Source organism: Salvelinus alpinus, chromosome 21 (genome assembly GCF_045679555.1).
Source record: "Salvelinus alpinus chromosome 21, SLU_Salpinus.1, whole genome shotgun sequence".
Lineage (NCBI taxonomy): Eukaryota > Metazoa > Chordata > Actinopteri > Salmoniformes > Salmonidae > Salvelinus > Salvelinus alpinus.
This window is the reverse complement of record NC_092106.1, coordinates 10,770,900-10,797,087: the sequence shown is the minus strand read 5'-3', so window position 1 is coordinate 10,797,087 and position 26,188 is coordinate 10,770,900. Positions and strand designations below refer to the sequence as shown.

The 26,188-nt window shown below is 44.5% G+C and overlaps 1 protein-coding gene across 2 annotated transcripts in view; it reads right to left on the bottom strand.

Moving 5' to 3' along the window:
- LOC139547829 (protein phosphatase Slingshot homolog 2-like) overlaps positions 1 to 26,188 on the bottom strand; it is a 34,830-nt gene that overhangs the window by 7,485 nt on the left and 1,157 nt on the right. The window contains exons 2-6 of one of the 2 annotated variants that reach the window (XM_071356945.1): positions 19,912 to 19,955; positions 1,496 to 1,608; positions 546 to 610; positions 255 to 382; positions 86 to 151 (exon numbers count right to left, since the gene is read on the bottom strand). In XM_071356945.1, coding sequence (XP_071213046.1) covers positions 86 to 151; positions 255 to 382; positions 546 to 610; positions 1,496 to 1,608; positions 19,912 to 19,955 — 416 coding nt within the window. Of the gene's footprint in view, positions 1 to 85; positions 152 to 254; positions 383 to 545; positions 611 to 1,495; positions 1,609 to 10,130; positions 10,653 to 19,911; positions 19,956 to 26,188 lie in introns of those variants that run through there. The other variant, XM_071356944.1, reaches the window with a different exon arrangement.

Genomic DNA, 26,188 nt, shown 5'->3' with positions numbered 1-26,188 from the left:
GACAGGTCGTGTGACAGTCCCACTGGGCAGAAGAACTACAGTAAATGCAGGGAGGAGGAAACAGGTGTCGTATCGCTCTTCTTACCCATCTCCGTCCAAGTGGATCAGTGTGTCGCTCCACAGGGGTAGAACCAGCCCCATTGTGCATGAGCTGCAGGAGGAGACAGCTGTTAAAGATGTTACACACACACCTCCAAAGAGGTGGGTCTCTCTAACACACACACACACTGCATGGAGTGGTACTAACTACTAACCTGTCTGAAGAGCCAAAGTCCAGGCCCAGCACCACGCTCTCCTCTGTGTCCTGTCTCCCATTGGTGGACACCACCACCATGTAACGCGTGCACTGAGGCTGAGCGTACGCACTCTCCAGGCGCACAGCCTTATGGGAAGACAAGAGAGAGAGAATAATATCCTCTGGTCAATCCGTCTGCATTTGGAAGTATTCATCAGAATAGTCCTAGACTAATTTGTCTGCCATGTGAATGAAACATCTTGAATTTGACATTTGAACTTGATGTACGGGAGTGTGCGACGAGACGTACCAGGCGGATGTTGTCTTCTGTCCGCAGCAGAGTGAACATGGTCTGCAGGTGCTGCTGGAGGTCACCTGGGGAAGGAGAGAGAAACAGATCAGCCCACTAGCAGTATCGTACACATTGCATGCCATCTGCTCCTACTCATTACTCTTCTGGGTGAAGTTAGTCCACATTATGCAGACATACAAAAAGACAGTGTGTCTGATTAAACGCTTCTAGAAACTCCAAAATGTAGCTCGGATAAACATTCAAATGCAGCCGAAGTAACAGAAAATGTCCTTCACTTGAGAGCGTTTTCCCACAATTAAGGGCCAAAGGACATTTGCCAGTGAAAACAAGAAAGATAGTGGGATGTACCAGCCCTAGATACCAGAGCTGGTGAAAAACTCCTAGAAAACCCAGCAGAGCAGAGTAGCCTTCCCACAAGTACACATACTTACAACAATTATCTCTGCCCTTGAGCACGAGGACACTGGTATGGAAAAACACACGCCTAAATAGCAACTCTATGGCAAAGCAACGTGCATTCAGTGGACCACCGGTGTCATATTGTAACAGCTATGGGGTCAATTGAACAGGACAGCTTTGCTCTGCTCTGGTGACTTAAACAACAGAACTGAACAGTGTTGGTTCCCTCAACACTGTAGAATGCCTGCTGCATTCCAATGATAAGCAGCACTATGGTTTGACCTCATGTTGGGGCAGTGTCAGTTTCCCACGAGTCTGTGTTGAGAATTGTGGCGTGTTCAGCAGGACAACGTTGTGGAACATTTCTATGTTGTAAAGAGCTGAACAGACAGGCTTCTCTGACATGTGAAGTAAAGAATCATGTTGGTTCTATTTGTGACATGTCCATCTGCAACGTTCCACAACGTTTGCCTAATGAACTCACCCCTGTCCTATGGCTCTCTGTTGGTTGATTTGTTGCCAGTCAGTCAGTCAGCGGGAGGGCATACCTGTGTGTTTGTTCCGCAGCTGGCTGGTGTGGGGTGCCGAGGAAGGGGAGGAGCCATTTCCCCGAGGCAGGAAGACAGCGGCACCCTTCACCGTCAGGAAGCTCTCGCTGATGCTGATTGAAGAGAAAACACAGGGTCACAGAGGGGCCAGAGACAGACGCTAAAAGAACGTTCCCGGGCTAGAGGTTCACTCACACACACACACAGACAGAGCTTCATAAGCCAGTCTGAAGAGCAACAGCAGCATGTGATCCAGGCAGCTACATCTCATAAACAGACAGAGCCACATGCACTCCAACACAGAACACAACGTTCCCCTCTGGCCAGGCCGCATCCCCCTAACAGCTGGAGGCTAGGGGGTAGAGCTGAGGGTCAGTTAGAGCCCCCCCCCGCACAACTGGCTCAGACGGCGCAGAGCTCCCGCTGTGGGAGTTCATGTACGGGATCACTCCTCTCTCCGTGGTAGCACAATCAAATTAACTATAGTACCCAGAACACCATCACCACACTAAAACAAGTGGCGAGGTCACGTGATCTACAGGGGATACTAGCTTATGGATATGGTGTGTGTGTGTACGTACACGAGCGTGTAGCCTATATCTCCACAGCACAGAACATATACTCTACAGAATCTCACACGGTGGCACACTGACCTTAACGCGTCTCATTAGAGGGCGAGGAGACCTACCGACTAAAAGTGGCAGGTGACTGATATAGGCCTAGGCTACCAAAACAATGTGCCTCATTGACCCCCATGTGAAGTGTGTCTTGAGCTGCTACTAGGGTAAACCTTCTGTAACAACCCTGCCCTGAGTACTGCTCAAAATCCACACCATCACATCTAGCGTGGGTTGACTGGGCGGCAGAGTCAGTACCGTCCGTCTGTGTCCTCCGGTCCTTCCTCACAGACGCGGGATGGGGAAATGAGCAACGATGAGCCGAATAGCAGAAGCGTGGGGGAGACGTGCAAGAGACGCTGTGCAATCTGAGTAGTGAGGGGACACGCCTGGACCAGAAGAAAGAAAACAAACAAAGCGAGCAAGAGAAAACTGACGGGTTGAGTTCATTTCCCATCCTGACCCACCCAACCCTGACCCAGCTGTTTCCTACTTCTCACTTTCTTCACACCCCTCGTGCTCTCTCTCGCTTTCTTCACACCCCTCGCTCTCTCTCTCTCTCTCGCTTTCTTCACACCTCTCTCTCGCTTTCTTCACACCCCTCGCTCGCTTTCTTCACACCCCTCGCTCGCTTTCTTCACACCCCTCGCTCGCTTTCTTCACACCCCTCGCTCGCTTTCTTCACACCCCTCTCTCTCTCGCTTTCTTCACACCCCTCTCTCTCTCGCTTTCTTCACACCCCTCTCTCTCTCGCTTTCTTCACACCCCTCTCTCTCTCGCTTTCTTCACACCCCTCTCTCTCTCGCTTTCTTCACACCCCTCTCTCTCTCGCTTTCTTCACACCCCTCTCTCTCTCGCTTTCTTCACACCCCTCTCTCTCTCGCTTTCTTCACACCCCTCTCTCTCTCGCTTTCTTCACACCCCTCGCTCTCTCGCTTTCTTCACACCCCTCGCTCTCTCGCTTTCTTCACACCCCTCGCTCTCTCGCTTTCTTCACACCCCTCGCTCTCTCGCTTTCTTCACACCCCTCGCTCTCTCGCTTTCTTCACACCCCTCGCTCTCTCTCACTTTCTTCACACCCCTCGCTCTCTCTCACTTTCTTCACACCCCTCGCTCTCTCTCACTTTCTTCACACCCCTCGCCCTCTCTCACTTTCTTCACACCCCTCGCTCTCTCTCACTTTCTTCACACCCCTCGCTCTCTCTCACTTTCTTCACACCCCTCGCTCTCTCTCACTTTCTTCACACCCCTCGCTCTCTCTCACTTTCTTCACACCCCTCGCTCTCTCTCACTTTCTTCACACCCCTCGCTCTCTCTCACTTTCTTCACACCCCTCGCTCTCTCTCACTTTCTTCACACCCCTCGCTCTCTCTCACTTTCTTCACACCCCTCGCTCTCTCTCACTTTCTTCACACCCCTCGCTCTCTCTCACTTTCTTCACACCCCTCGCTCTCTCTCACTTTCTTCACACCCCTCGCTCTCTCTCACTTTCTTCACACCCCTCACTCTCTCTCACTTTCTTCACACCCCTCGCTCTCTCTCACTTCACACCCCTCGCTCTCTCTCACTTTCTTCATACCCCGCTCTCTGTTTGACTCATAACTTCACTCCACTGCTGTGCAGCTGCTAATCATGTCTGAACCATGGTGTGTAGCATACACCCGCACAGGAAGGAGGAGAGCAGCACCTCACATGGTGTGTACAGTATATGTGAGTGAGAGTATATGATTCACCTTGTGTTTTCAGCTACTAGACACTTGAAAACGATGAGTATCTTCCAGAAACAGACAGGACAGAGCCCCAGCAGACAGACAAGACAGAGCCCCAGCAGACAGACAAGACAGAGCCCCAGAAGACAGACAAGACAGAGCCCCAGCAGACAGACAGCGACACATCGTCAAGTGTAAAACACTGACCCCTTAGCGAAGAGCTTTGCACCTCCTGCCAGCATAGGAATCCAAAACTAGGTAGTCAGAACTACATCACTGTCAAGTGGCTCTTTACTGTTGCTAAAAATATATTGTTATTTTCTAAATGACTATAAATAACTACAGACTAGACTGCCTTGATCAGCCACTGTACTTCACATTCAAATGAAGCACATTAAATCCCCTTCAGGTGTATCTTTACTTTGTAAGATAAACCCAACAGTCAGATCAGTAGACAAAGGGGGCATTTGTTGTCCACTAGCTAGCTAGAACACCTCGGAGTAACTGGTTCCAATGTGAAATATTACCCACACCTCAACAACTGATAAGGCTCCTGCTGATCATTTCCCCAATATAGTTTGAAACTAAAACACAGTCCGTCAAATTATCACAGAACTATTCTGACTACGCTAGTGTTCCAAATCACGACTATGTGTGCGTCCCAAATGACACCCTATTCCCTACACAGTGCACTACTTTTGACCAGAGTCCTATGGGTGCAGTCCCTAACAGTGGAAATATCGAGTGTGGCTGTATGATGGTAGAAAGAGAGCCACTCTAGACTAGAGCCACGTTGGCCCTGATTCAGGTCTATGGGCAGCAGGTCAGCAGCAGAGGGCATTGAGGCCGAGTCTGAGGCGACACGCAGGAAATTTTGCCCTGGCTGACATTTTACTGCGCAGACATGTAAGGGAATACTCTCCTCTTCCCACAGGCAGACAGACAGACAGACGTGGGGACAGGAAGGGAGGGAGGGCCATCGTTTGGCATGCAGCACAGGGCAGTACTTGTTAGGGTACAGACACAATCATCACTATGTAAGGGGCCCTTCTCTGATAGCCTAGCGCCCCACTCTCCTCCCACTCCCAAAAAGACGTGTGTGGGACTGACATGCCCCCTCCCCTCCCCTGCCCATATTAGTTCCACTCTAACTAGGGGAGAGATAAATATAGGCCCAGGCTGCAGAGGCCTGGCTGCCGTGGCCGGCGCTGCTGAAGGCTCTGAGTTCAGCCCAGAAAGATAGGAGCAGTGGTGGTGGGAGAGGGGGGGGATGGATAGCAGGGCTGCATTCTAGCACTTCCTACGGTACAGATTAGGCAATGAGAGACATGTGCATGCACACACTCACTCGCACACACAGAGGTTTAAATACAGAGCAAGAGTAGCCGAACGGACAATGGGAGATAATTATGCCAGAGATCATGAGAGAGAGAGAGACCCTAAGAGAAAGAGTTACAGGCCAAGGCTAAAGATAAACTGACAACCTGTGAGTTTGTTTCTAGAGCTGGATTGAAATTGGAGTCTCGACTCAGAGTTTCCTTGTAAGTGCAGTCAGGCTCGGGACCAATTCCAGTAAGCAGACCTAGCTTCCTCAGAGCTGCATCACAAGGACAGAGGCATTCAGTTAAAGGCCTCAGGACTATTCTGAGAGGAGGGAAATTCCACATCAGTACCACCACCTACATCAAACTCCAATCCACTGGAATGAAGATGGGGCTCCATCAACGCTGAAATGTAAGAAATGAGCCTGTGTTCAAATCAAAACTATGGCTGCGTCCCAAATGGCACCCTATTCCCTACACGGGGTGTAAACGTTTAAAACATAGGGATCTTTACGACTAACAAAAAAATCCCTACAATAAAAAAAATCTAAAGTGCATTAGTCACAAAACTTCCACGTTCGATCATTATCATAAAATGGAAAAATTCTATAAAAATCTAATGCAACAATTAGGGATGCACAAGCTTTCAGGTGAACATATTGGAATTGGCCGATATTAGCTAAAAATGCCAACATCGGTGTGGGCACGATGTTAGGTTTAACGCCGATGTGAAAAATTGATGTCAAAGCTGACACGCATACCTATATAACGTAAGTACATGACGTAATGATGCCACGTAAAATGTTAAGCTACACAGCATTCCTAACTTAGACCACAATGTCTGCTGTGTGGATCGAACAGTCAACAAGTCGAGCAGTCATTTGAAAGAGTAAGAACATTTCAGCGAGACAACTCAAAGGCGAAATCCATTAAAGCCAAGATAATGGAATTCATTGCCCTTGACAATCAACCGTTCTCTGTCGTGGGTGATGTTGGCTTTCGCCGACTGGTCGAGCACCAGTACACGCTACCAAGTGTGCTATTTTTCAGATGTTGCCCTACCGGAGTTACACAGTAATAGCGTCACTGCTATTAGCTTCACAACATACATACTATGGAATGCCGTTTGGGTGTTTGCGTGTCAAAAATACAGTAGCACTGTCAAAGCTGTACAAAAAAAAATTGCAAACAAGCAAACACCGGCCACAAACGATGTGTTTACAATACCGAGTTGGTAATAAAGCAACTTCTGGGGTAGCTAGATAGCTTTAGCTTGGTACCAATACAACCAGCCTGAAAAAAATGACCAGTAGAAACTGCAGTCATTTTCATTATTCTTAGCAATGATTTAGGAATCCTTGTAAGTATTAGCTAGGTAGCAACAATAGTGGAATTTGCGGGTTTAGCCTTCAAAGTAAAAGTATGTCATTGACAGTGATGCAAATGAATACAAAATGGTAGAATCATGCCATACTTTTATTTTGAAGGCTAGCCGTAAAGTCCACTATTTTGGCTAATCCTTATTGTGGCTAGCTTCACATAGATGGGTCCGACAACCATTAATCAAATAAGAACGGTCTTATAAATTAGGGTTAACTTAGATGACACCTAGCTATATAGTTAGCTAACTATAGCTATTGAAACAGATGCCGTTTCGCTATGTTTCTGGGGAAGAACATTGTTTGCATCCATGAGCTAGCTAGTATTTTTATGACCAGCACTGCAGTTTCGCAAGACAACTTTACCAGCATCATAGCATACGTATCGATGAATCGTTGTGACATATGAAATACGACTGGTAGTGTAATCAATGTGTAATAACTAAGTAAAAAATTAATGAACGTGTTAAATTATGTGCAGTCATATTCAGGTGCCGATTGATATTTGACATGCAAAGGCCCAAACGGCGTTCCATAGAAATCCTGGTTGAGAATGAATTTAACTGTACTTAGAATGCTTATAAGGCCACAAACTAAAAAAAAATTATATCGGTATCGAGTTTTTTGGCAAGGAAAATATCAGATATCGGTATCGGGCAAAAATGTAATATCGGTGCATCACTAGCAACAATGACTAGGAGGACATATGCATCTTTCAATTGTTTGCATGCTTTTGAGACAGGGAAGTGACAGCAGCTAAGTTCTGTATGGCAATACTTTGATAAAGTTAAATGAAAAGGTGGTGAAATAAATGGAATTGGTGGAATTGAGCTACAGCTATGAGAACCAACCAGTTTCTGGCAGCAGTGAGAAAATCAGTGCTGATTACAGAAATGAAGTAGTTTATGACCAGCCATTGTCAATGGTAGAGGATGTCCTCGTCACTGCCCTGATAGCATACCTAGAACAAAGACCACAAGACGCCATGTCAAAAAAACGTGAAGGCCTGCATGGAGAACTTATACAATGATTGTTCTGCAAGTATAAAGCGCGAGCTTTCAAACACCATAGCGTTAACAACAGATTGTAGGATTGCTGTCATACATCCCAGCAACGAGCCATCACATTGACGAGAAGTGGGATATGAAGTCCCGTGTGCTGACAACTCAGAACATGGAAGAGGGACACAGCAGAGAATGGTCACACGCAGGATCATATCTGAATTGTGAATTCACGTAATTTTCTTATTTTTTTTCTTATTGTTTAAACGACAGGGGGAAAAAAATGTGATTTAAACGTTAAGAACAATGGTACATTTGTCACATCCCCATTCTCTACATGGTGCTACTAGTAGCACCGTCATGGTAACGTCTCACTAGACTGCTGGTGAACCAGACCTATAGCATCTGGTTCACCAGATGCCGTTCCATTTCGTGTTTACCGATGTTATGAATACTAATCACACACACACTAAATCTGGCTTCCTTGTTTGGCTGCCAATCTTTACACACACTTAAAGCGAGTCAGATTCATATTCGTCAATCGCTTTTCCCCAGAACAACAGCAACGTGTGTGTTTGGTGTACAGCGAAGTGGGGTAGTATTGTAAATTAGTGGGACAACACCTGTTTAGATTTCAGGTTTCCAGCCGTTAGCCACACTGTAAACCTGTAATTAGCCCAGCTCATGGTGAAACAAAGTCTTTCTGACACACAGGCATTCCTCTGTCTATTTCTAACATGGTTGCACACCAATAACAAAATCAGTTTGTAAATACTGTCATAACTTTTTTCTGGATCGGTTTGACAGAGTTGTCGAGGAAAGGAGACCATGTTATAGCCTATAGGTGGTTGTTTGCCCACCCTGAAAAGGCTAAGAGAATACATACTAAAACCTGACCGAAGTATTCCTCCAAAACAAAGAAGTTGGGTTCTCTTACATCTGGTGCCGTTTATGGCATACAAGTACCTGTGCGCACCAGCGAGAGAGGGTGTGCATGTATGTGTGTGTTTTTCAGATTAAGACAAACAAAGTCTAGGCTATTCAAATGACTAACTAGTCTATGCCATATAATAAAGTATAACAGCCCTTGTCAAACACACAGTGAACTAGTGAGCCAGGAAATACAAGGCATCTACTCCTGAAGTACCCAGTGATATCTAATCTCCCCCATAAGCAAATAAGTAGTACTACCCATGTAGCCATAGAAACCAGTGCAAAGTGAGTATATGGACAGCAAACAATACATTTGCATGTCTTCATTTAGCAGTCTCTCATCAGCGCAAAATGGTCAAGCAATGCTAAATCAGTCAGGGGCAACATCAGGGTTGTGTAACATGCAACATGGTCTGGACAGCCAGTTATTGTCACAGGGGAATGTGATATATAACCATTGCAGCTTTGATGGTACGGTATTTGCAACACAGATATGGGCTTTTTGATTCAAGCATATAACATTGGTTCATCCAAAACACTGATCAAGTCCATATTGATGGACTGCTACTGCCCTGAAACATGCAGTAGACCAACACTAAAACTCTGGAGCAAGGGTGTCAAGGCTAGTTCCAACATATTAACACTAACAACTTGACTAAACTTGTAAAATCTGATGTACTTACACCTGGTACAGGTGCCCTTGAGTGCCTTCCTACACAACAATCAAACAACATACAAATACAACCCACTAACTACCCTTCATCAGGTAGGCTATTTCTCAGTATTCAAAGCGCTCTCTTTAACGGCTGAGTTCTAAATCATTCCTGTTATTGTTCACACCTGTACTACAAGCCAGCTATCAAATCAGTCTCTGGCCGGCCACCGTGACCTGACGACTGGCCTCACACTGTTTCATACAGAGGCCCAGGTAAGAACACCTCAGACGATTAGTCTAGTTAGAATGGCTGCAAGCTTCAGCGCCTCAACTCAAACATGGATGGACGGGCTATAGAATATTTTCTTAGGAGACATAATACAACAAATCAGAAAACACATCAGCCAAAATATTATTCAAAATAAGCTATAAATCAATTTGATTTAATATATTTCTATGTGCTATTAAAGAAGGGCAAAATTAAAAAGGGACTGCCATACGCCTGGAGAAGCCAGTTTAGAGGCTTGGAGGACACAGAAGAGAGCTATGCAACTGACAGGAGGGAGGGGGTCAAGTGAGACTGGCAGGCTGATTCTCTGGCATTAGTTCATAGAGCAGACTGTTGCTTTATATGGATATCTGACCGACAGAATTAGTCAGACCAGTTTGGAGACAGCCAGGTAGATGATTCTCTCACGCCAGGCAATGATCAAGGAGAACCCATTGTGCCATTATTTCTCAACCAGGAGAGGAAGCTGTCAAGATTACTTACATCCTGTTACGTCACTGTCGGGAATTACATGTAGTCAGGATGGACTGTCACAACTTTATTAGAAATGTGTCAGATTCCTACACAATAATGTTGCAACGTCAGACTATTGACAACTGAGCTAAAGTAAATAAATCGTAAATGTATGCATACATACCGCATGTCCACTACATTGGGAAATTAAAAATCCAGTGGAGAATGTTCCTAATTTTAAACAGAAAAATATTCGTAACAAAAATGTAGAACTCACAGTTGGTTGATCTGGTTCTGAGACACAACGCCGTTGTCGGAGAAGTAGGGCATCATCTTCTCTCCGCAGCAGGAGCAGAAGCAGCCCTCCGCCGAGCTCCCGGTACTGGAGACACTACCGAGAGTCATGACCGGACCACCGAACAGCAGACCGATAGCGCCAAATATCCTCGAAAAGGCTCACTTCACTCCGACCATTGTCAACACTTATTAGTACAACGAATCCGATATATATTCGACAGTATGTTTTGTCGACCTATCTCATTCGCGGCATTATAAAATAGGCAGCTGGAAAATAAACTGTTAGTAAAATAAAAACGTTAAGCCTATCAAACAATTATTTAAAAACATTTTTTTTTACTGTGTATTAAGTACAGTATCCTCTAATTGCAAGACTGTTCCAAATTCTGTAACACCGTACGGAGTTATTCTTGCGGTAGGATCTTTCAAACGACCTATAATCAATATTTGTCTATGAAGAGCACTCGTGTCCGTTCTACAGTAAAAACTTTAAACTTGTAAACGGGACACCGGCAGGAGCTACAAACTCAACTCGTGAGAGGGAGGAGTTGCTGACATATGATTAGAATGTCCCAATTGAAAGACGAGGGGAGAGCGACAATGAGGCACAACAGATTGGGCACGTCTTCAGCGATAAGGTTGTGGAAGCGCAAGACACAGCCATATAATGTGATGACTGACAAGTGCAGGGAGGTGTTGAAGTAAAAAGTACAGATGGGACATACAGGTAACTGCAAAATCAAGGAAACACCAACAAAGTGTCTTAATAGGGCGTTTGGCCACCATGAGCCAAAACCGCGTCAATGCACCTTGGCATATATTTTACATGTGTCTGGAACTCTATTGGAGGGATGAGACACATTCTTACCCAAGAAACTCCATAATTTGGTATTTTGTTGATGGTGGTGGAAAGCTCCAGAATCTCCCATAAGTGTAAAAATGGTTTGAGATCTGGTGACAGGTGGCCATGGCATATGGTTTACATCGTTTTCATGCTTAGTAGCCAATATATTGGCCTGCCCAACATTTTTATACATGACCCTAAGCATGATGGGATGTTAATTGCTTAATCAACTCAGGAACCACACTTGTATGGAAGCACCGGTTTACAAAATACATTGTATCCCTCATTTACTCAAGCAGTTCCATCATTCTTTGGCAGAGCTGTACATACCTATTGCAACCACACGTTCTGTGACAGCGGTGTGTTTACCAACAACTGACTCCTTGGAACTGTGCTCGTGCACACTGCTTTGCCTTACTGAGTACACCCAGACAGCAACTTGACAAAGTTTCAAATAACACAGCTGAATAACAGAGTAAATTGGATTTGGGAAGACTGCAAAATGAGCTGTACCTTTGCCATTCTGATCAGATATAAGAAGGTGAACTATATCATATGGTTCATGGAGTGGGAGCTCATATGGTTCATGGAGAGGGAGCTCATATGGTTCATGGAGTGGGAGCTCATATGGTTCATGGAGTGGGAGCTCATATGGTTCATGGAGTGGGAGCTCATATGGTTCATGGAGTGGGAGCTCATATGGTTCATGGAGTGGGAGCTCATATGGTTCATGGAGTGGGAGCTCATATGGTTCATGGAGTGGGAGCTCATATGGTTCATGGAGTGGGAGCTCATTCGCACACTGACCAGGAGACAGTGACGTTAACACGAAGGGGCCACATGAGGAAAACCAGGCACTCCCAGTGTCGGTAAGGATACGAGTGCACAAAACTTCTACCTGGCAGCTCCAGACAAACCAAAGTCTATGTAATAAACCTGTGTTATAGACATTGTCCACGGGGTGCATCTCAGTAGAAAAGGGCCATCAACCATTTGGCGCCACACCTGTAAGTTAACTGCCCCAGTGTTAAACAAAACAACTCTTTTGTAATGTTTATCTAAAGCCAGACTCATGTGTTGGCCTGTTATCTGGATCAGACTGGCAAGCGATATACAGTGTTTAAATAGGAAAGGGAGAGGTCTATGAAGCAGTGTAAATAGGCTACACGAGGGAACCTTGTTTACTACTCCACTGGGGGTGAGATCATTCACATGGATTTGGGCTCCACTCGGCTACAATAGATGAATCTCGATTGTGTTTCCTTCCGTCCTCTCTCCTCGCTTCCTTTTCAAAACGCATTGTGGAGAAAGTCAGATTCCTCCTCTAGGACCTTCTCCTCCAATGTGTTTTGAGGAGGCGGCAAGGAAGAAAGAGTACATGAGGAGTCTACTTGTTTTTCTTAATTCGACTTAGTTTGTGCCGATTTCAGACTTGAGATGAGGGTGCAACTTGGACTTTTGCATACATCATTGGATTAATGTCAATGGGATAAGTTAAAATTGGAGTACAGACCTCAAGTGCGAGTACCGATCTTCACCACTGATCACAACAGTATCACAAGAGCCAGGTGACAAAGCAGACTCTATGGAAGCTATTTTAGTGTGTTTAAGTCTTTGTACTAGTACTGTACAAAGGCAGGCAGGCAACCGTACAGTATTTAAGGTCTCCTCTACAATGAGTCCCTACAAAGTCAACAGCTCAGTCTCCTCTTCCTGCTCCCCATTGTCCCTCGTCTCCGAACGAATATAAGCCAGTCCTGGAATTTCACTTAACACGACCTGGCCTTGGATAAAGAATGAAAGCGGTAATGCGTGTACACAACAAACATGACGGTTCTGAGAACACAGCTCTTCCTCTGTCCTTTACTTCCTTCCTGGTCTGCTTGAGCCAAAACAAACATTGTATAGGCTAGGCCTACATGGCTAAAATGTCCACCTTATAAAACAGGCCATAGTCTGTCTGGTCATTTGGTCTCACTCATATTGGAAAGCTGCAAATGGTGGCGGGCCAGTGTAGTTTCACATGCTCCCCATGGGAGCTAGGTCTATATGCTGCATTATGCAAATGTAGTGCTGCCTGAGGCTTGGAGTAGAAGAGGTCAGACGCCAGAGGACAATTACACCTGACGACAGGGGCTCAAATCAGAGGGCTCTTAGTCAAAACACTCCATTGATGTTTCCAGTCCCCACGGTCCACCATTACCCAAGTCACTACATTACACAGGCTCCCGGTACACACAAACAGGCAGCTACTACGCAAGTTGCCCTCCTAAAGTTATACAACTTAAGTGGCCAAAGATGAGAAGGCTGGCCGCGACAGCGTGGGACATGGCTACACTCAGTGTTTACAAAGCGTGTGTGTGTAACACTTGACTCCTCTCGTGCACTCCAAATAACATGACGGGGAAGGAGACGTAGAAACTCACACATACCTGGGTGTCTTCGGTTACAAGGCATCGTCACATGGTCTCCTCCATTCGTCTGCCTCCTCTCCGGTTATGAGGTTTAGCCGGTCACCCATTGGGTCATCATAGCAGGAAACGTTCAACCAACCAACACACATCAAAACACCATCTGTGCTAGTTATATGGCACAGAATGTTTTGGACCTCTTTTAATAGGCTAGACCACTACTAAATCACATTGTTTTGTTTTGACTCTGGTAATAGGGTCCGACATGCGGGGTGGCAACATGTGGGTCCGATTGCGCAATGGCTCGTGTCGCTCTATGAATGAGAGTTAGCAGGAAAAAAGGGTCAAAGTGTTGCAGGCAGCAGTCAGCCACTGGGTCTCTGTGTACTCCCCAAGTTACCCCTTAACATCCTGCTCTCCACTACAAAGTGAGCAGCTGTTTCCTATTGGCCTGCTGCACTGGAGCTAGTTGGAGGAGTAGGGGGTCTGAAATGAGACCAGCCAGAACACATAGCCTACACTAACTGCAGCACTAGTAACAGACCTGGACATGAACGCTACAAGGCCAACCACAGGGCAAGCTAAAGTTTATTTAACCTACCACGTTGCCTATTTAGTTGTGATCTGAGCACCTTGGGACCTAAGGTCTAAAAAACGAGACACAGAAGGTCCCAGGAATTAGGAAAACAGTGATATGATCAGGAAAATTGTCAGCTGAGGTTAGAAGGGTAGTGCTGGTAGCCAGGAGAGGTGTTCCCCTTGACAGACAGGTGTGAGAAAACACGCTGCAATGAAAGACGATGACTCCAGGCCAGGGGTTTGAGTCGGCTTGCACAGCTGCCATTTCCTTTCCTTCCCGCAACCGGTAATGGGAATTTGTGAACACTGAGCACAGGGTAACTCAAATCCAGAATAACCTGCTGACAGCCACATCAGAGACGCAGCAGTAGGCAAATACACAGATGGAGTCAACCTGTACACCTCCCACTCGCCAAGTGCCCTTTTGGATGGTGGTAATTTATATAATTTTTTTATACAAGTTTGTGTCGTCAAGTTCGCCACCCCGTCCGTTGGTTGCACCTGTTGGTCTGTCCTGTACGAAGGTGGCGCACGCCCGGTTGTACCGGTTTCCAAGTCTGCCCCGTACTGGGATTGTGCACACCCATTATTCAAACATGCATGGCTTGGGATATGGTCCCCGATCGAGTGTGTGTGTGTAGCTAGCTACCTAGTTGTGTGTACCTAGTTGTGTGTAGCTAGCTACCTAGTTGTGTGTAGCTAGCTACCTAGTTGTGTGTAGCTAGCTACCTAGTTTAAAATAATCAGCAGTACTGCCACAGAAGCACAACATTTGACACTAGGATTGGCAGCATCAATGACCCTCCGACCCATCCCTTCTTCAGTCTGCAGCAGCAACACAGGTAGTCTAGACTCTAGCTAACCATCATACAGTGCCTTCGGAAAGTATTCAGACCCCTCAACTTTTTCCACATTTTGTAAGGTTATGAATAACATATTGTATAGTTATTTGATACGAGCATTGAAAATAAATTACAATCAGTCAAATAAATTGAGCTAGCCAACTTGCAGATTATCAGCTGATAGCCCACCCTCTTTTCAAGATGTCAATCACATCTTTAGGAGGCACTGTAACTACATGACCAAAAATGTGGACGTGTGCTCGTCTAACATCTCATTCCAAAACGATGGGCATTAATATGGAGTTGGTTCCCCTTTGCTGCTATTACAACCTCCCCTCTTCTGGGAAGGCTTTCCACTAGATGTTGGAACATTGTTGTGGGGACTTGCTTCCATTCAGCCACAAGAGCATTAGTGAGGTCGGGCAATTTGGCCTGGCTCGCAGTCAGTGTACCAATTCATCACAAAAGTGTTCGATGGGGTTGAGGTCAGGGCTCTGTGTAGGCCAGTCAAGTTCTTCCACACAGATCTCGACAAAGCATTTCTGTATGTACCTCGCTTTGTGCACAGGGGCATTGTCATGCTGAAACAGGAAAGGGCCTACCCCAAAGTGTTGCCACAATGTGGGAAGCACAGAATCGTCTAGAATGTCACTGTATGCTGTAACGTTAAGACTTCCCTTCACTGGAACTAAGGGGCCTAGCCCAAACAATGAAAAACAACCCCAGACCATTATTCTTCCTCCACCAAACTTTACAGATGGCACTATGCACGGGGGCAGGTAGCGTTCTCCTGGCATCCGCCAAACCCAGATTCCTCCGTCGGACTGCCTTATGGTGAAGCGTGATTCATCACTCCTGAGAACGCATTTCCACTGCTCCAGAGTCCAATGGCTGCAAGCTTTACACCACTCCAGCCGACGCTTGGCATTGCGCATGGTGATCTTAGGCTTGTGCGCGGCTGCTCGGCCATGGAAACCCATTTTATGAAGCTCCTGACTAACAGTTCTTGTGTTGACGTTGCTTCCAGAGGCAGTTTGGAACTCTGTAGTGAGTGTTGCAACCAGTCCCGTTCTGTGAGCTTGTGTGGCCTACCACTTCGCGGCTGAGCTGTTTGAGCTAGTTGCTCATAGACGTTTCCATTTCCCAATAACAGCACTTACGGTTGACCAGGGCAGCTCTAACATGGCAGAAACTTGATGAACTGACTTGTTGGAAAGGTGGTATCCTATGACGGTGCCACGTTGAAAGTCACGAAACTCTTCAGTAAGGCCATTCTACTGTCAATGTTTGTCTATGGAGATTGTATGGATGTGTGCTCGATTATATACACCTTTTAAAAGGCTTTTTGTGTATTTTTGCCCCCTGAAAGTCTGTGCTCGGCCCTGCACATCAGTGTGTGTGTGTGTGTGTCTACCGACTCAAATCTTACCAGAGCCATGTTGAAGTAAGCATTTGAAAGGAAATGCCTACTGAAAACAATGAATAGACAAGGTCACAGAAAAGAACCTGAACATCCTTTTGCCTCTCCCTTCTCCCCCTGCAGCCCAACAGCCCTCGCCTTACTATGAACGACAATCAAGTAGGCCTGTACTAGAAAGTATGCTGTCCTTGACATTCCTTGCAGTGCATACACGTCGCAAAGCCAGAGCACAGATGAATGCATTACAGTATGTTACACTTCAATCAGAGCCGTGGGAACAACAGCTGTCGTGTCTTTCTTGTGTGTGCGGCACAGAATAGATGACAATAGCAGTCTTACCATAACTGGTAAGGACTGAGCAAAACATTGAACATGGAGTACGGCACAACCTTCACCCTCAAACGTTGCTTTCTGATATCCAACTAGATGCAATGTATATCTAGTACTGGAATCCTTATGTGGTGTATGTAATACACAGTTCATTTGGGCTTCTTGTTACATAACCAGTTGGGTGAGTAGCAGATGGGGGGGGAGTAATTGACAAAAGAGGGATCCAAATGACAAAATAGTCCAAGATCTGAAGACATTGAATGGGCGGGGGGATGACCTCACCATCACCATAGTATTACCTAATAGGTAATTGAGCCCACATGTCCTGCAGCATTGGAGTTAAATGGTGAAGTCAGTGCAACACATAATGGACATTAAAATGTTCTGTTATGGGGTTGTGCTGGCCAAATGCACATCATGTCATGTTGGCTCCTTCTGAGCATGAAGCCAAACAGTTTGCAGTGGTGGACCCAGTGTTTGCAAACTATCACCAACTGTACTGGTATGGAGACCTCTGACTCCTACCTTGCATTAGCTAAATTCAATAGACTAAATCCTGACCAGAAGTCAAGTTAAATCAATGTACAGAAAATACCCTACATTACAAGGGTTAGTTCAACACAGTCATGTCATAACACTAACACAACAGTCATAACACCACACAGTCATGTCATAACACTAACACAGTCATAACACTAACACAGTCATAACACTAACACAAGTCATAACACCACACAGTCATGTCATAACACTAACACAAGTCATAACACCACACAGTCATGTCATAACACTAACACAACAGTCATAACACCACACAGTCATGTCATAACACTAACGCCACAGTCATGTCATAACACTAACACAGTCATAACAGTAACACAAGGGAACAGAACATAAAACAGCCATGATAGCTGAATAGGCCTATAGGAAGTTAGTACAACAGACTTTATAGTGCTGTTTTGATGCAAGCCAACTAGCTTACCAAAATAATGGTGTCTGCCATAGCTGTGTACATTTAGGCTTGTCACAATCAGCTCGGTCATCAAGTAACGCTATGTAATATCATTACCCTGACGTTGACATGAAGGTCCTATGATGGAGAGTTCAGGTGAAATGCTACTGAGAAGAACAATACTTGACATTAGGCAAAGCCAAGGGGAAGTGATACTCAAACTCAGAAAAACACACGCCCTTGTTTATCAGTTCCATGTGTACTACAGCCAGGTCCTAACACCCTACAGCAGGGTTCAACAACTGGCATTCACCAACCATTCCATCACTCTCCTTCTTGGTCAACTAACCCGACACGGTCACCAGAAAAACATTTAAATAAAAACCTTGGAATGAGTAGGTGTGTCCAAACCTTTGACTGGTACTGTGTGTGTGTATACATAAATAAAAAATAAAATTAGGTCCTTTGATCTGACGAGTTCAAATTTGAGATTTTTGGTTCCAACCACCGTGTCTTTGTGAGAATCAGAGTAGGTGAACGGATGATCTCCGCATGTGTGGTTCCCACCGTGAAGCATGGAGGAGGAGGTGTGATGGTGTGCTTTGCTGGTGACACTGATTTATTTAGAATTCAAGGCACACTTAACTAGCGTCGCTACCACAGCATTCTACAGCGATACGCCATCACATCTGGTTTGCGCTTAGTGGGACTACCATGTTTTTCCAACAGGACAATGCCCCAAAACACACCGCCATGCTGTGTAAGGGCTATTTGACCAAGAAGTAGAGCAATGGAGTGCTTCATCAGATGACCTGGCCTCCACAAACACCACAATCACCCGACCTCAATCCAATTGAGATGGTTGGGGGATGAGTTGGACGTAGGGGATGAGTGAAGGAAAAGCAGCCAACAAGTGCTCAGCATATGTGGGAACTCATTCAAGACTGTTGGAAAAGCATTCCAGGTGACTACCTCATGAAGCTGGTTGAGAATGCCAAGAGCGTGCAAAGCTCTCAAGGCAAAAGGTGGCTTCTCTGAAGAATCTCAAATATATTTTCATTTGTTTAACACTTTTTTGGTTACTACATGATTCCATGTGTTATTTCATAGTTTATTTTATTATTAATGTAGAAAATTGTAAAAATAAAGAAAAACCCTTGAATGAGCAGGCGTGTCCAGACTTGACTGCTACTGGACATAAAACAGAAAATTAACTGCAAGTGATTTTAATTGAAGAAATCTGTTCCCAAGTACTTCCACGCATAATAGGGAGACACGTGATCGCATACAAATGTAAGCAAGGTTTGAAATGATTATGTTTTAGTCAAACATATCTGTTTGGGCTTCTTGCGGTCAATTTGCAGTCTACAAATGATCTGTAATTATGTTATGGCCCCCCCTACCATCCACTCCAGAAAAATATAGACTAGCCTATTAACCTATAGGCTAACCCATAATAACCTATAACTATTAGTATGTCCTGTATGAATAGGCATTAATCCAAGAGATCCACACTGATAAACCCAACTGCCAAGACAAGTGAAACAACAACAACAGTGACGTTTTGTCCTTCTATAAAACACCCACACTGACGTCAAGCGGCAGGTAACACAGATAACAGATACAACCATGCAAATAGATCAGGAGTACACAACTGGAGTAGTCATACACGAGTACTACAAACCAACCCAAATACGTACATAGGCTATTTTGGAAATGCAAAATAGTTAGCCTAGTGTTTTGAAGATGCAAAATGGCAACCATTAGTCCTTTTCTACCCTTCTCCTGTAATGACCTAAAACTAAGTGTGAATAAAAATTCGGACAACGATGCTAGTCAAGAGCAAGTCTACATGTTGATAGAAATGTATTTTTCAAGATATTTGAAAATATATTGTGTGATATACTGTAAATTGAAAGGAGATATGTAGTCACTCTTGTTTTGTGCACGCGTGCGTTTTTTTTAAATGCCCAGGCCTAACTGGCAATGTACAGCCATTAGAATGTTCCTGTGTTTGCTTGCGACCCCTCTGTCGGTCATTTTGCTGCCTGGGTCTGAGACTAAATGAGAGTCAGTTGACTCTGCAGCAGTATGTGTGCGCTGAGTTGACCCAAGAGACAGTATTGATATCAACCCAACGGCCAACACAGCAAATAAACTCTTGTCAACGCACTCTCCCTGGTGGACAGCAGCTAGAAGTACAGCTGAGCTTCCAAAGGGCCAACGACAGACGTTTGTCTCAGCTGATTCAGGCACTGAACACAACAATAATTGAGAAATTCAGCGGGCCTGGAAGGTTGTCAGTGCAATGCCCAAAAATACGTCATAGTTGTTCGATTACAATACTTTGTTTTACTGCTAACTGGTAATGGTCTAGCCTTACCTCCGGGGCTGGGAGCGACGATCATCCTCACCACTGTCTGCCTCCTGGGGAGAGAGCAGAGAACCAGTCAGAAACCAACATGCACATACACACTAATGTATCCATAAACGGACTATAGTAATGACACATTATACAGACAGACAAACAGCTGCGGTCACATGAATAGACAAGGTTGCTTGTTCACAATAACCGCCATGAACAAGGAGATAAGCATATGAATCAAATCAAGTATGAATCAAGTCAAGTGTCTCATGACTAACAATGAGCCAAACAGATTCCTACTACAGCAATATTAGGCGGTGTGATGCTGCCAGACCTTTTGAACAAGAATTCCACACCCAGTCAAAACAAGATGTCCATATTTGGGCTTGTTAGACATAAGTGTATAGCTATCTATTCAAGGGAGATTTTGCAACAAGGTTTGCATCGGGCACCGAGGAAGGGCGAATTAACCTTATTTTAAAGAGGATAATAAATTCCACATTGGCTAAAATGTGCCGCTAAATATCCACTTTCATCCCATGTCATGGGGTTGGCCGTTGTGATATTTCACTAAACCCAGAACAAGGCAGAATAGATAAGGGTTGAAATGGCTGCTAGCCTGTTTTGAAGCGTCCCCCTCTCTCCACCCAGGCCCGGCAGTCTGTTGTCCCTGCTCAGACAGACAGGCAGGCAGACCCTAATCCCAGCCTGTTCTGCTCCAGTAATCTCCAAACTCAGGGAACTTTCTCCCAGCGATCAGGCTGTCAATCCTGGACAAGGCAGCCCTAGCAGATCTCACCCGCCTCTGCCCAGTCACATAGAGAGATACTGAACTGGGTTAATTAAGCCCAATGCACCACACACTGGCTACATTCACCATGTCCTATGCAGACACACGATGTACATGATGGGATGAAGTGATCCAGCCAATGTATCTTCATTGAGAAGAGCACACACACAAACAAAACCCCAGACAGAGCCCAGACCTATACTCAAGAATACAACAATGCTTACAATTAGGCCTAATCTATGTAAAGAGTTCTGGTTATTGGGCTTGTGTGCACGACCATGATGGCACACAAACAAGAGAAAACATGAGCAAATCAAAGAGCCTTGGCCTGGACATAAACCCTCACACATCAGGTGATGTAAATCAGCTGCTGTCACAGCCAGGCATGACATTTGAGAAATGCATTTAAGAAACATGGTGACAAAGGAGAACCTTGACTCGAGGGAGCCACCCATCCCTTCAACGAGACAAACTTTCCAAAACACTTCACCCACTGTCTTTTCAATGGCAAAAGCAACAGAGGCCAATAGGCTGCTATAGGAAGGTGTTTAAGTGGCAAAGTGGAGGAGAGACCCACAAGCTTCCTCCTCTCCCTGTGGTTAAGTCACCATACATGTAATACTATGTACAGGCCCGTCTCCATGGTCACCATGCCACCACATGGAGGAAGGAGCTACAGGGGATTGCGTCGAGCCAATGAGAAGGGAGTATTTAGTGTGCTACTAGGAAGATTCCCCAGTCCAGCAATCCTTCTCTCTGATTCGATGTTCAGAATACAGAGTAGGCTTAATTAATAGGCGAGACGCTTCAGTATGAGCTGATACTTGCTTAAACAATAGTCAGTGTTACGCATAAATCTTCCATCTGTCACCCCTATCTTTGTATGGTGTTAACATCTATGCTAAAAAAAAAATGCACTTCAAGTTGGAGCATCAGTATCCAATGGGATATAAGACACATGGAGCTAAAGGATATGATAGCACTATATCCACTCCACACACAGCAAAGGCAGTCAACTATAATGCTTTGTAATCATGACCATCCATCGTTCCAAGGATGCTAGCCATAATAACCCTGACCTGCATGGCATCTTGCTGTGGTAATGGCCTGCCAGTAGAACATAGCTGAGGAGGCTCTTTCTCAGGAGAAGAGCCTCACATGGGTGCCTCTCATACATCACTTGACAGGCAGCTGGTGCCCTCAAAATAAAGGAAACGCTTGAGTAAATGAGGGATGCAAAGTATATTGAAAGCAGGTGCGTCCACTAGAGGTCGATCGATTAATCGGAATGGCAGATTAATTAGGGCTGATTTCAAGTTTTCATAACAATCGGTAATCGGCATTTTTGGACACCGATTATGGCCGATTACATTGCACTCCACGAGGAGACTACCTGTTATGCGAGTGCAGCAAGGAGCCAAGATAAGGCGCTAGCTAGCATTAAACTTATCTTATAAAAAACAATCAATCTTAACTACACATGGTTGATGATATTACTAGTTTATCTAGCTTGTCCTGCGTTGCATATAATCGATGCGGTGCCTGTTAATTTATCATTGAATCACAGCCTACTTCCCCAAACGGGTGATTTAAGCGCATTCGCGACAAAAGCACTGTCGTTGCACCAATGTGTACCTAACCATAAACATCAATGCCTTTCTTAAAATCAAAACACAAGTATATATTTTTAAAACCTGCATATTTAGTTAATATTGCCTGCTAACATGAATTTATTTTAACTAGGGAAATTGTGTCACTTCTCTTGCGTTCTGCGCAAGCAGAGTCAGGGTATATGCAGCAGTTTGGGCCGCCTGGCTCGTTGCGAACTGTGTGAAGTCCATTTATTCCTAACAAAGACCGTCATTAATTTGCCAGAATTGTACATAATTATGACATAACATTGAAGGGTGTGCAATGTAAAAGCAATATTTAGACTTAGGGATGCCACCCGTTAGATAAAATACGGAACGGTTCCGTATTTCACTGAAAGAATAAACGTTTTGTTTTCTAAATGATCGTTTCCGGATTTGACCATATTAATGATCTAAGGCTCGTATTTCTGTGTGTTGTTGGGTTCGACATTTTGAACATTAAGATATTAAATAAATTATAGATATAATCAAAAGGAGAAAGTGAAGGGTTCTCTGTAGAAGGACAGATAGCTGTGGAATGTGTTGGGGGACAGGAGCAGAGCACCGTGTTGACACAGGAAAGACAGATGGACATCTGTGGATTAGATGGATGGGTTGAGGTCAGGAGGTGAGGACTGGTCACCTGAAGGGAGTAATACCGGTTTGGGATCTTGTTACTCTTTTCCTGTTAAACCATAAACTAAGGATTGGAGAGAGGGAGTGTCTTAAATAGGAGGTATATAACAGTGATGTTTTGCTGTCTGATTACAGCTGTACAGAACCTTTGGGAAGAATTAAACTTGGTTAAAGCTTCTCTAGTGTCCATGGGTTATTTATTCTGAAAAATAAGAACCTAACAGAGTTATATTAGAATTAAGTCTATGATTTGATAGAGCAGTCTGACTGAGCGGTGGTAGGCAGCAGCAGGCTCGGAAGCATTCATTCATACAGCACTTTCCTGCATTTGCCAGCAGCTCTTTGCTGTGCTTCAAGCATTGCGCTGTTTATGATTTCAAGCCTATCAACTCCCGAAATTAGGCTGGCAATACTAAAGTACCTTAGAACATCCAATAGTCAAAGGTATATGAAATACAAATGGTATAGAGAGAAATAGTCCTATAACTACTACAACCTAAAACTTCTTACCTGGGAATATTGAAGACTCGTGTTAAAAGGAACCACCAGCTTTCATATGTTCTGAGCAAGGAACTTAAACGTTAGCTTTTTTACATGGCACATTTGGCACTTTTACTTTCTTCTCCAACACTTTGTTTTTGCATTATTTAAACCAAATTGAACATGTTTCATTTATTTGAGGCTAAATTGATTTTATTGATGTATTATATTCAGTTAAAATATGTGTTCATTCAGTATTGTTGTAATAGTCATTATTACAAATATATAAATATATATATATAAAAAAGAAAACAATTTCTTTTAAAAATAGGGCGATTATTCGGTATCAAATAATCGGCGTTGAAAAATCGGTATCGGCGTTGAAAAATCATAGTCGGTCGACCTCTAGCATCCACACAGGTGTGGTTCCTGAGTTAATTAAGCAATTAAAACATCCCCATCATGCTTAGGGTCATGTAGAAATAAATATTATTTTGGCTAGCATGGCTAGAAGAGATCTCAGTGACTTTGAAAGAGGGGTCTCAAAGGAGCATGGGGATAGGGAAAAGGGTTTACCTTGTCAGATGCAGAACTGAATGCATTCAACTGAAACGTGTGTTCCGCATTTAACCCAACCCCTGTGAATCAGAGAGGTGCGGGGGGATACCTTGACCCCTTTTTCATGATATCCAAATTGGTAGTTACAGTCTTGTCCCATCGAGAGCCATGCGCCCGCCGAAACACGACCCTGCCAAGCCGCCAGTGTTGCCAACTAATTTTCAGGGTAAGTTGATTTGTTGCTAAATGACGTTGTGATGTTATTGCGTGATGACGTCATTACGTAAAACTGTCATTATGTAGAATACACAATAACGTTACTCAAAATGACTTGCCATCTGATTTGACATGTTGATTTGACATGTTAGTTTAGATTTGTTTATTATCATTTTGATTGAGAAATGTTGATTGATGTAAGTTCTGTTCAAGACCAAACATTTGTGACCAACTATAGTCATTGGGTTCGTCTCGAACGCATACTACTGCAGTCAGCCAACAATGATTTGCAATTTGCTGAAATTGCTGCTGGCCTGCGCACGAGCTGAACGCCTGCTGCTAACGTCACTCACAATGCACTTTTGCAGCCAGGCACGTGTGTTGTGACTGAGAAAATCATTTTTGTGTCATTTAGAGGGAAAATTTGTGCATTTTAGCGTTTGAGTCACTTTTCAAAAGCTAAAAGTTCCAAATAAATATTTAAAAGTAGCCAAATTTGTTGCTAGGTGCTGTTTGAAAAAAAAAAGTTGCCAGAGTAGTCTGAAAAGTTGCTACATCTAGCAGCAAAATTGCTAAGTTGGCATCACTACAAGCCGCACTGCTTCTTGACACAATGCTCGCTGAACCCGAAGCCAGCCGCACCAATGTGTCGGAGGAAACACCGTACAGCTGGCGACGGAAGTCAGAGTGCATGCGCCCGGCCGCCACAAGGAGTCGCTAGAGAGCGATGGGACAAGGACATTCTGGCCAGCCAAACCCTTTCCTAACCCGGATGGCGCTGGGCAATTGTGTGCCGACTCATGGGTTTCCCGGTCGAGGCCGAGATCGAACACGGATCTCTAGTGCGATGCAGTGCCTTAGACCGCTGCGCCACTCAGGAGGCCCTGTAGGGGTGTGGGGTGGGGTGGGGGGGGGGGGGGGGCAACTACCTTAAATCGTCATCATCAGCAGTTGTTGTTGGGGGTTTAAAGGGTGTGTGTCTCAGCCACCAGATTTCAACCCAATTGAACACTTATAGGAGACTCTGGAGCCCTTAACACATCATTTCTGTGTTGACCTTTGCTTTAATTGTTTTCATGGCTGTTTGAGAGAAACATAGTTAATCTCTCACATTCCTCTTTTCCATTTATACTGGCCTAATGTGATTCAGGCATTGACAACTCGCAATGAGAGATGTCACAGCAAAGCAGCAAGTATTTTACTTTCTCTAGCCAACAGACCTCAGACTGCCCTCAATGGATACATTCCAAATAGCACCCTCGTCCCTTTATAGTCCACTACTTTTGACCAAAAGGGAATAAAGTATAATTTGGGACGCAAACAATATAGGGCTGGATAGGGCTGTTGAATTTAAGCAATCACAGAACTGATCCATTAGCGCTGTTGGTCAGGCACTCCACGAACAGGGTTGCCTACCCCTGGGCTAGGCTGTCTAGCTACAACCCTTATGTGGAATCATCCACTGGCATTTCAGCCAGCCAGCCAGGCAACCCTCGATATGTCATATGGAATCATCCTCAGTGCGGGTCATAAAATGTAGTTGGACAGCCATGTCATACTAACCCGGTTTTCATGCAAAACGTTAACAGAATAACTTGAGCCTAGTTGATTTGGAACTGTTGTGAGAGTCGATGACATTGTTTTGGCTAGGTCTGTTGTAATAAAATGTATGAAAAAAAAGTACCCAAATAGCATACTTGAGTAACAGTAAAAGATACCTTAATAGAAAAAGTTAACCTGTAAAATACTATTTGAGTAAAAGTATTTGGTTTTAAATATACTTAAGTATCAAAAGTAAATGTAATTACTAAAATATAAGTATTAAAATTATGAATCATTACATAAGCAAACCAGACAGCACAATGTTCTTGTTTTTTATTTATTTACAGATAGCCAGGAGCACACTGCAACACTCAGACATCATTTAGAAACAAAGCATGTGTTTAGTGAGTCCGCCAGATCAGAGGCAATAGGGATGACCATG